Source organism: Anopheles darlingi, chromosome 3 (genome assembly GCF_943734745.1).
Source record: "Anopheles darlingi chromosome 3, idAnoDarlMG_H_01, whole genome shotgun sequence".
Taxonomy (NCBI): Eukaryota; Metazoa; Arthropoda; class Insecta; order Diptera; family Culicidae; genus Anopheles; species Anopheles darlingi.
This window is the reverse complement of record NC_064875.1, coordinates 66,613,468-66,625,185: the sequence shown is the minus strand read 5'-3', so window position 1 is coordinate 66,625,185 and position 11,718 is coordinate 66,613,468. Positions and strand designations below refer to the sequence as shown.

The 11,718-nt window shown below is 47.1% G+C and overlaps 2 protein-coding genes across 3 annotated transcripts in view; both read left to right on the top strand.

Moving 5' to 3' along the window:
• Positions 1-839: 839 nt before the first annotated feature.
• Positions 840-1,963, top strand: LOC125957589 (uncharacterized). 2 transcript variants are annotated; one of them, XM_049690386.1, is made up of 4 exons: positions 840-924; positions 1,001-1,229; positions 1,306-1,593; positions 1,653-1,963. In XM_049690386.1, exons 1-4 carry the CDS (start codon positions 882-884, stop codon positions 1,795-1,797), a joined length of 705 nt encoding a protein of 234 aa, XP_049546343.1. In that variant the 5' UTR covers positions 840-881; the 3' UTR covers positions 1,798-1,963. The 2 variants fall into 2 exon arrangements, with proteins under 2 accessions (XP_049546343.1, XP_049546342.1); XM_049690385.1 differs by having other exon boundaries at positions 863-924; positions 998-1,229.
• Positions 1,964-10,627: 8,664 nt separating this feature from the next.
• The window catches only part of LOC125955731 (serine protease SP24D-like), a 2,140-nt gene continuing 1,049 nt past the window's right edge, over positions 10,628-11,718 (top strand). Inside the window, exon 1 of the mRNA XM_049686874.1 lies at positions 10,628-10,655. Within this exon, the coding sequence (XP_049542831.1) occupies positions 10,628-10,655 (28 nt within the window). The remainder of the gene's footprint in view (positions 10,656-11,718) is intronic.

The window sequence follows — 11,718 nt, the reverse complement described above, 5'->3', positions numbered from 1 at the left end:
GATCCATGTCTTGGCCATTCGTTGCGTCGCCGGCACGAGGACGACGACTGCTGCCAGTCGTCATTTGAGGTCATAAAGCGCACATGAGGGAGAACACGGCTACTGTGTATGTGTGGCAGCCACCACTATGTGGTTAGAGACATTTTTCATGCTTTATTTGAATTATGAGCCAACGCCTTCTGCGCTTGCGTCCTCGGCGGTTGATTTGTCTTAGCCGGGATTTTTTTCTTCTTCCTTACTATCCCGTCTGCGCAACGAAGAGACAAGCGACGGGACTTCTTAGGGTGTTTGCTATTCTTTCGATATTTTTAAAATTGTGTCATTTTCTGTTGTTTGTTGTTTTTCGATGAGGATTTTCCTTAAGACTACATACTCTCGCGTGGTTCTCTACGAGCACCGTTATGAGGGGATGGGACCGGATGGTCTCAGTGACACTGTCTGCCTCAACTGCTGCTTAGCTCTCCTTATACGGCTTTGCGTTTCTCTCGCTGGCTGGTTCGTTTTCCGATTGCTATAAATTATCCTACCGAAGAGGCAGATGTCCATTTGATTTCACACATTTTACATATGACTTAATACAAAATATGCAATTAGAGAATGCACGATTAACGAAAGCGTGCTGGCATCAAGAGACTGGTGATGGAAAGAGCCGTGATATGGAATGATGTTAGCACGTGTCCGTTCCTGCTGACCAACATACTCGGCTCGCACTAGAAACGTGCACACACAGTATTAATTGATCAATTGAACTAATTGAACACGATTTGCAATTGCTGACGGACTAGCGACCGATTGTAGATCGCGCGATTTCGCAGGATCGATTAGTTCCCCAAGTGCCGTCGATACGAACTGGTCAGTTTGAGCCACAGTCAGCATCAATAATGCAACCGGTGGTCGTTGCACTGTTTGCCATCTTCGGAATGTGTAAGATCAAAACATTATCTGCCAGATTCCGTTGCAGTGTCTTTTCGTTAACGATCTAACGACACTTTGTTAGCAGCTTGCACTGGAGAGACGACATTTGAGCAGTACGTTGAGCTCATGTTCCAGGCCGACGCCGTTTTCGAAAGCCTGTGTCTGAGGAAAACCAACGATACCAGCGAGGCGCAGCGTATGGTTGCGGCCAACATCGAGCTACAGAACTGTGTCAACCGTTTTCACGATCCGCAGAATTTTACCAACAGTTTGGATGAGCTAACCGTCGAGAAGCGGAAACAGTTTATCGATTTGTAAGTGGAGCGGTGTCTGCAGCGTACTCTCGGTAGAAATGCATCTTTTACTGTCTTCATTTACTTGTGCTTCCAGTAATTGTGCCGAGTTTGAAGAGATAAAAAAATGTTACATTCCATTCGAGCGCCAGATGAAGGTGTGCCTAAGCGAGCGCGATCTTTCGATGGCCAAGACGCTGATCATCCTTGAGAAGGAGTTTGAGTTCATATGCGAGAACGAGGGGGTCAACGTGGTGCCAATGTACCGCTCGAACTATTCCTTCTGCGCCGGCAATCTAAATGTGTTGCTGCAGCAGTGCTCGGTGTCGAAATGGCAACAGCTACGAAGGAAAACCATCTCAACTATGACCGCACAGGATTGCAGGTGAGCTGCAGCGTTGTAGGTGATCAGAGATGTTGAGATTGACCTTTTGCCTTTTGAAGTACGTTCGAGGAGCTGTCCAACTGCTTTCGGGATAACATTAACAAATGTGGTGCACCGTTGTTCGCTCAACTCTTCTACATACGCTATCGGGATATCGTGAAACAGACGCCCTGCAGTGAGCTACTGGCTGCTAGTGAAGATTAGCAAACAGATTGCATTCTGAAGGCAGTAATTCTTCTAGACATTCCAATATTACCATCGTTGAATTGCTGTTTCCTACATCCCAGACCCTGATTTGTGTCCTTTCTAAATTCCATTATTCTAATTTCGAAGAAGATAATAAAAATTACCCATTCCATTCATTCCCGGACTCAGCAGTAGTAGTGAAGATATGCCGAAATTAGTCTAGAATACGCTGTTAGAAGATACAACTACCACTCTCGTACATGGGAGCACATTCATTCCGTACAATCCAGCATAGAAGGAATCATCCAGCATCGCAGCCTGCAATCCCCAGTGGACCCAGTGAAGCGTATCGTTGAGCAAAGATGAAGTTAAAAATAAGTCAAGGTTCCATTCCTAGCTCCTAACTCCGCATGCAGGGCCTGTTCTTCGATGGCAAGTACTCCGAAATTCGTTTGTCGAGGTAACGATTCGCTTCGTTTTGTTAGTGTGTGCTCTAGTTTCGGTTGTCTAAGAAGTTAGAATGTTTTGCAAGACGCGAGTTGTCTGTGCAACGCTGGAACGCATCTATGCTCTAGAAGTGCGCATGCGTTAACACAAAGTACATCTACCAGTTTAGAAACGGACTGTACGATTTGAGGAAGCAATTTGTCGTGTTCAACCATGAGAAAGCAATGTGTTCAACCGTCTTTGCAATGAAATGGTGGCATTATTTTGGAAGAACATTTACTAAAAATGTTTGGAATAGCCTTTCTTGAGTTTGATTTAGTTAATAGAGTTTTATTGAGTTTACGTTAATATGAAACCTCAAAACCGTTACTTTTTCGAAATTTTTTAAAAAGATTTAGCTATTCTCCGCTCTGCGCAATTTGGCGCTGTAGTCTTCGTTAAAAACGATAAAAACGAAAACTTGGGCTCGTTAAAAACGATCAAATCGATAACTCCGCGAGATTTGAAAATACCGTTATTAACATATACCGTTGAAATCGCTGGGAAATCGTGGTTTTGACACTTTTACCGCGTTTCATTAATTACACGATAAAGATAAAGGTGATAAAAGCATTATAAAATCATTTTTTGCCTCTCCCGCCGCGGTTCTCGCTGAAAAAGTAACCCTGCCGGCCTTACGAACCGTGCAACACGTGAAAAAATTTCAGCAAGATCTCCAAAAAGATTGGTAGGAACACCGAAAAAGGATTCTAAACCCTTTTGCAACGCTGTGGGAACCAATCAGCCGACTCACAATCATCTACAGGGGTCACAGATCCGGCAGATTAAGAATCGGATTGGCCCAGCATTCGGTTGATCGGATGCTGGGATGGCCATTCGTGGGATAAGCGAGAAAATATGATTTTAAGTTTACTCCCCAGTACCCCTATTCATACCACCATTCAGCGATAACCGACGATCAAAGTAAAAAGAAGTATAAACAAAATCTGTACTTCTTCTTACTTTTTGTCTTGTGAAATGATAAGAGCTAGAAGGTCCTACACCAAGTCTAAATCGGTACCACTCCGTTAGATTAGCTACTCTTATCTTTCGCAGACGTTCATTCATTCCAACGATCGATGCTCAGCACTTGTACTATCTCTTGCACTATCGCAGTAATTGAAATTTAATCCTGCCCAACGAGGAAAGAGAGACCGTTTTGATGCCCAATCCGCGGATTGTCTGATGCCCAAAGAGGTGCCCAATCCCAAAATATCAAGCAAATTTTCCATATATTTTTGCGTCCGTAGCACCTATTCGGCCGCAGCACAATCCGCGGATTGTCCCTCTCGATGGGCATCAATTTGGACGCTGTAGTGGGACAAATTGCGACCGGCGGAAACTATTTGGACGCTGTAGTGGGACAAATTGCGACCGGCGGAAACTATTTGGACGCTGTAGTGGGACAAATTGCGACCGGCGGACACTATTTGGACACTGTTTTAAAACCGGCTTGGAGCGTTTTTATTCTATTTTTAGATTTTATAGCCTGCTTGGATCGTTTTCACATTTTATGAAAATATTTTATAATAAATAACATATTTAATAATAAAACAAAACTACATGGGTTTTGTACTTTTGGAGCACATTTTTTAATATTGAATTTCATAATGGCTTTGGCTTCGAATGTTCTACGGCAGGCAGTTCTAGGGTCACGTACAATACACTGTTTTCGCTGTACACAACTATCTGCTTCTGTACATTTCACTTTCTGCTTGTTGATCTTGATGCAGGAAATCTTGACTCCTCCCTGGTCCTCGGCGCAACTCCTTGTCTGAAGGATTAATAGAGATATCCTGTCATCTTTACACGATCATAGACCCGGTACCTTTTAAACTGAAATGTTCAGAGATCAGATTAATTAATTTTCGAAACATAAATCTACTCCTAAACACAACAATACTTACCATTGCACATGCACTACACGAGCCAGGATAGTTTGCAATGCGCCTCTCAGTCATTTTAATCGCCAATGACTACGTGATGTAATTTTTCCACTTTCATTTACAACCGCGGCATTCAATCTCTCACTCTTTCTTACTCTAGCTTTCTCGTTCTCGCAAAGTGATATTTTTTGCGAGCTGGACATTTTGAGCCCGGCGGGAACTGTTTGGGCACTAGGGCCGAATAGTTCCCGATGGAACCTATTTGAGACACATATGAGGTGGACTTTTTGAGCCCGGCGGGAACTGTTTGGGCACTAAGGCCGAATAGTTCCCGATGGAACCTATTTGAGACACATATGAGGTGGACATTTTGAGCCCGGCGGGAACTGTTTGGGCACTAAGGCCGAATAGTTCCCGATGGAAACTAAATGTCTATGTATTGCGGCTAAATAGTTTCCGCCGGTCTCAAGACGGTCGCTCGAGAGACCGCGCCGATTAAAATGTACCCTTGGGTGCTCGTTGTGTGCCACTAGCAAACGATGCAACTAGCAATCGAACAGGTCATTGACTGAATACATATTATGTAAGGATGGGTACAGAACGACAATTTATAACACTAAAAACACAATCTCAAAAGTGTCCTCCTTATACAAACACGAATATACACGATGCACTGGAACATTCACATCCAGACCCCCTGCCGAAAAACCGTGAAAGGTTCATCTACCTTTTTTCGGTGGTTCAGGGTTTGATTTTGATTCTACAATCGCACTTGCTTATAGCCGACTGATAAGCCGCTAGAACCCTCGCACGCGTGTTTAATGCCACGAATCACATGCCTTGGCACCATGGCAAGGTTTTTCGCATTAATCAGTCTCGCTTTAAATCGGCTCACCGATAGTCGTTTCTCTCGCGTTTTGCTGGTCAACGTCTTAGGCGCGAAACCGAAATGCGATCGCTGGTTGCTGCCTCGCTGCTGCTGATAGTTTGCTGTCTGCTGTCGCACTGGGACTTTCTGCTGGCGGAACGCGTCCACCCAAGGCACTATGGAGACGAATGGAGTCAGTTTACATCGGAAGGCGGTTACGAGAAACTAGTAGGTAAGCAATGCGCACAAATTAGTGAACCTTAGTATCATCTAACGTGTGGTATTCTTCTCTTCATTAGCATCACGCATGGAGATGAGAAGCTGACCATATTATTTCACTCATCCGCTATCGCGATGTCGCGCAATCAACTATCCCACCACCGGCTGACGTCATCAATCTGATAATGGGCCGAACGAAGGCCTCCATTCTACTAGCGACCTGAGTACCAGAGCAAACCATTCGCCGTGTAGCGATTGGGCGAAACAAAAACAACGAAACAATCTCCTGATCTCCCGAACCAGACGATCGCTAAAGCCAACGATCTTCTACAAGCATTGGAAAATAGAACGAACACAAATCTCTCCTTACCCAAGCGCTCGTTTCCGCGGATTTTCATTGGGCCACCATTTGAGAAACTGCTGTATAATCCCACCAGAGTGTCACAAGCTGCATCTGGTCCTGGTGTTCGTTATCTCGGTCGCCTCTTTTGTTCGCGTCGAGGATGCCCGGTGCGCCGGTGTATCTCCGTGCCACATGGACATGGCCGCCAAGGACGGCTGCTCAGCATCCCGATCCGGTGGTCCCGTGCTGGTTGTGCTCCTTTATCGCTCTCGGATTCACAATGGAGGACCACCACCATCATCCACCACCGGCAGACACACAAGAGTACACACACAGCACTTGGACCTCCTTCCTTTACCAAGGGGCCCGCTGGGTGCTACGGTGCAACTCCACTTCGTAAGGGTTATTACTTCACGAGTGGCCACTTAGCTATTTAATTTTGTTTCCATTTATTCAATTCGCATTTTGCACACAATCATCTCCCGGCTCCGCGGTCTCACTCGCCCCACCCAAATGGCCGGGCCTGATTGTGTGTGTGTGTGTGCGAGCGTGGCCCCCCGCCGTTTCGACCAGGGGAACGACCTAGCCAGGACGCCGAAGGGAAAAGGATTATCGGGCAGCTCGTTTTAAGGGCCACCCTGCTGTGGAGACGCGTTGCTTTCGCTGACGCAGTCGCTGCGCGCGGCCACGACCGTTGGCATATTATTTTTATTATTAAGGAAAAAAACCCGATTATTTGTTTGTGTGTGCGCTGGGAGTGCGACCAAAATCCAAGAGCCCGAGACGAAGAAACAACTGGAGGAGTCCACTTCAAGTCCTGCCCGTGGCCATGTGCGTGTGACAGATGTTTTCGTGTATCGCACGGCACGGAATGGAAATTGTCTCCTGGTATAGTATTGTGTTCAATAAAACGCAATTTATAAATCGTTTCGCGATACTTTCATCAATTAACTGATCGCAGCAGCTCCTAGCGACGCACATAGAAACCAATTGAACGCTCTGACAGCTTCGTACACTACACATGGCTACTGCGACTGTCGCTAATTACATCCCCAAACCCCTTTTCCGGCATCCACCTATTCGTGGTTCCAATTTAGAGACATTGCGACATCGAGCGATTAGGGAGTCCCTCGGTGTACGGGAGCGGGAACTTAAAACGGTAATTATATTTTCCCGCTTGTAACCATTGGCCGCCCCGTCGCCCAGCGCTCAGTCTCCGGCTCACAGTCACAGACGGTCCTTAAGCACCCGAGACGAATACCTTGCGGCTATGTGTTTGGTTTCTAATGCAATGTTTACCCACATTTCCCGTAGCACTTTGGCACTTAAAGGGATGCCTGCCTGCCTCTGTCGAGAGCCATCGTCGCCACGCCGCGTTCCTTTCTTTCGCCGAAAATTGCCGAAAGGAACCAGACCTCCCGCTGGTAGCGACTCGAGCTGCCGTGAGAGACTCGTTGGCTCGTTGTATATAGTACCTTTCGACCTCCTGCCGGTGGATCTGGTTTCGCACACACACACACACGGCCAACGGTTTCGATTGCGTTGTACGCTGCTAAACCAAAATTAATTGTAGCAACATCGGCAACGGCATCATTGGTCTACCCCCCCTTTAGGGCGGGTACAGGATGTGAAGTGATGGCCAGATAAGCCGATCGCGGTGTGATACCCATACTGTGCCTAGTACGATGCTGCCGAGACGTGCGAAAAGTGTCGATTAATATTAGATGTGCCATATGGTGTGGAGTGCGATTCCAGTGGACCGCATGCCAAGGACATTATTAAAATAATCGCATACTACATTCCCGTTTGTCCGCATTTTCAAGTACGCCTCTTCCTCGTTTGTGTCTTTCTTCTTTTTCGCCACAATGACCACAAACCAACGAAACCGCAGCAGACCAAAGCTCGCTCGCTAGAAGCAGGAAACGGGACACCGTTTTTCTAAGGGACATCACTCACAGCCGCTTAAGCGCCTAATCTGCCGCGGCACCATCACCACCACCACCACCACCGTAAGACCAAGACTCTCGAGAAGAGGTCAAACAGGATGGCGGTACAAACAAACGGCGACGGAGGACGAATGGCGCTGGCCAAGATGCACATTGTCAACCATCAACACCACCTTAAGACCCAGCAGGGTGTCTAGGATTCATTTTCACGAGCAAGGACGACCGGGAAGGACCTTCTGTCTCCTTCTGTCAGCATCATCCCCGTTCACCGTCCTGCGAGCGCCTGGAAGCAAGAAGCACCGATTACGGTTGATTAATTTCAATCCCAGGGTTCCGATCCCGAGGGGCTCCCCGGGGATTAATAAGCAACGATGGACGATACGGTGACACGGAGTTTCCACTTCTTGCACGATCACCGCCCTCTGCTGCGTTCCGGGCATATCCCTATCCATTATTGAATTGACAGAAGGCCCTCGGTTCGGCCTCGGAAATCGCTTCCGTTCGGTGCGCGGCGCATTGTCTGGATGCGGAATGAATTCAATTTATTGCCTCGGAATTATTATGCTACATTGAGCATCGCGGTCCGCCGGCGCGGTGACAATTGGCAATTGGCGGAAGTAACAGATTGCAATTCCATCAAACGGTCTGCTGCACAGAACAGAGGGACCGACCTGGATCCTCACGCCGGTAACGCCTCGAACCGACCTCCTCAAGGGTATCGGTTACGTGTAACCGAGCAATTGATGCCGACTGAGAAAAAAAAACGGCAAGTAAGTGATCCGCCAATTCCGCCGAAGTTTTGAAGGCGGTCCATATGCTGCAGTAACACCGGTGGCACAACCAGATCGAATCGCACAAACCAATAATTGGCTGAGGTTTGCAAACCGATACTTTGTCCACCCGGGATCCCGGATCGGGGCTTATCGGGACGCAAAGGACCAAATTTTGGTTAGCAATTCGCCCTGGATCCCGGTCTGGACCGTCAGTCAACCGATCGGTCGGTCAGAAAAAGCGGCAATGTCGCTGCTGGAAAAGGACGCCGGAATTCAGCTGCCACCGGAGGCTTTGTGCGAAACTTGTGGCAACGTCAATCGAGCATCGCATGTGCCGCGAGCCGCGATCGAAATCCGATGCTAATTCAAACAAACCGTAAATCATGCCGACACACGGTGACAGCGGTGCCCGGTGCCCGACCACAAATCACATCAACATACGCCAACCACCAACACCACGCCGCTGCTGGCCGCACCGCTGTTGGGAGTTGAATAATGAAATTAATATTCCTCCGGGGCGTTTTGATAAGCGCGATGAAAGGGGAGGGAAAGATAATGGAGCCCACCACAGACCGCGTGGGGGGAGGGGACCGGCTAGGTATCGGCATGGAGATGGTCAGGTGTGAAAGTTCACAGGATAAATTACAATAAATATCCATATTAATAAAAACCAAATTAAACCACCCCGCTCCCAGGGGTTCGGCCTGATGGCACAATGATAGAGTGTGGTTATCGCGGAGCCGAGGAACAGCTGATAAGGATCTCTTTGTCGGTATCGGTGGTATGGTTTTTCGGCTTTGGACCGAAGCTCTGTCCAAGCGAATGGTGTCAATGGCTAGGAAATCGTCGGTGCAGCTAGCAAGGCGACTTTGATCGAGATCAAATTAAAATCGTTTCATAATTTATGACACAGTCTGACTCACCTTCTTAGGGGTTTAGTGTTATTGATAAAGCAAGTTTTGAAGTACATCATCAAATATTGGATTAGGGAATTTGTAATAGATTTATTTCTTTAGCATTAAAACCGAATCGCGGTATTCCGATTTATAAAATAAGGTATCGAGTCTAATAAAAATCTGTGCATTTTGGAATTCGTATTTAAATTTGTGTTTCTTTTAACTCCACCAGTGGAGAGCAAGGGATAGTTTCGAAATACTTACTTAAATAAATTATCTAATTTGCTTTGTTTGCTAATTTGGAAGAATTTCATTTCTCGTAATAACCTAAAGTAGGAATACGATTGGCAAACACTAAAGATAAAGTGAAATAATATTCCATTCTATTTTATAAATTTCGATAGTTTTGAAGCTTTCATGGGGCGAGAAAAAATGCTTCAATAGAAATCAAACAAAGAAACTATCAAAATTAAAGGAACGATTAAACTGAATTAAGAGATTCGCTCATCATATTAATAATCTACTCATTTCGATGAAAATGTACACATTCGCTCGGTATGACCATCAGATACCGTTTGTAGCAGCTCTTTCTACTTCCTTGCGGTCCTTTGCTACTCCATTCAAACGCGTCGCAGCAAATATTAGTTCTTTACATCCAACAGAGCTCAAAACACTGGCTACAAGACGGGCCACAGTCACGAAAAAATTCACGCGAAAAAAAAGTCGCATTCGGGACGGATCGGCCTGCGGGATAAGTATCTTCAACCTCCTTCGTTCCCTCCGGTGGTCACCAGGGATGCTGCCACACGCACTGCAGCAGTACTCGAGCCCATTAGCGGCTAATTATCCGGTGAAAGGCGGCAAATATGCTTCTCATCTCTTTCATCTCACACCCCTCACAGCACCTCTCTCAAAGTCTCAAAGGCCCTCCATGGGCATGGCTAAGCCCCACTTCTGCTCGCTCCTTCATTAGAGTGGCCGCTTTTGAGGTGTTTCGCACCTCTTCACGCAGATCTTCCCGGATCCCGTGTCTCTCGTGACCGACGACCAGACGCTGCTGTAACAACATTATAATGCGTTGCGCCCACCGGTCCACCACAAAAAAGCTAATTCCTGTTTTGTTTTCCACAACACAAAACACACACGCTCGGGCACGGCACTGGGAAACAATGGCCAAACAAAACGTGGAAAACGAGCGCCCCGGTCCGCTCTTTTGGGTTCAAGAAATGTCCACTCATCCACCCGGCTGCGAGCATACCACGCAGCACCTTACTTATGCCACCTAGCGAAAGAAAAGGTGCCGAAGATCACACCAACTCAAGATCGCTCATCGCAAGAACCTCGAAAGGTGAAGATCATGGCGAGACCGCCATTTTGAACGCAGAGATTTCAAGGGTTTTTGTGCCGAAGAAAAACAAGAGACTAGACGGGATGACGATGATCCCCCGGGCTAATACAGGTACACAAGGGCCAGGATCAGGATATCCATACCGCAAGCGCCCGGAGCTCGTTTCGATAGCCGGGATTGGACGAGCTTCGCTGCAAGTGTCCGGAGTGGTTGCCCTTCACGGCATCACACGGCCAATTGTGGGAGAGACATTTCATTCGACCGTGAAATGATCCTGTGAGACCTCGCTATTCGGTTATCTGGGGTTCAACAGACACAGCACTCTGTTCTGTTTCGCACCTTCTCGCATTCCGTCCACCGTGGGCTCTAATTGCCGACGATCCCGTACCGCAAACGGATTAACGCGGTACCGGGGCTTTTTTGTGCGTTCTCGAGAGGGAATTTAACACATTTTGCAATCAAAAATTGATAAATCGAGCGAGGCGCACGCACACGACCTGCGCTCTGAGGTGAGGTGATTGACAGATGAGTTGAGCGTGAGAAGATGAACAGTCTGCAATTATCTCACACAGCAACCAACATGCAGATCAATTTTTGAATCTAATTCAACCAAATTAAAGTCAGAATGGTCGAATCTCGGTCTTCGATGCTGACGAGTCCCTTGGCCATACACATTGTAAATCAAAAATATTAAAATCCTTACCTTCCCATCCACATATGGCAGGAGATTGGCGAACGCTCGGAGCGGCTTAAATGAACATCCGAGCGCCGACCTGGTGACCATTCAGCAGTAATGTGTGCAGCGTTTGATTAATTTGTGTTCTGCGCCAAACAATGCCCATACACAGGGGTTGCAGAGAGCAGGTCCTTTAGAAGGGCAGGGCCACTTCTGCAGCTGTTCATGCCCGCAGAATGCGCCAGGGTGCATTGTATCGCGTGCCACGGAGGGGTGTTACACCCTTTTACCGTGGCATTTGGTGTGTAGTCGTGTACTTAATTCGTTTGGCAAAAAATTTAAAAAAATCCATCGTGACCAGGCCCAGGGTTCTGTATTCGGTTCGATTTCATGCTGCAAATGAAAATCATTCACGACCCAATTCAACCCCTTTCCGCAGGTACTTTACCACCACTTGATTCCGTGTTGTACTCCCAATGCGGATGAGCGAGAATCGCT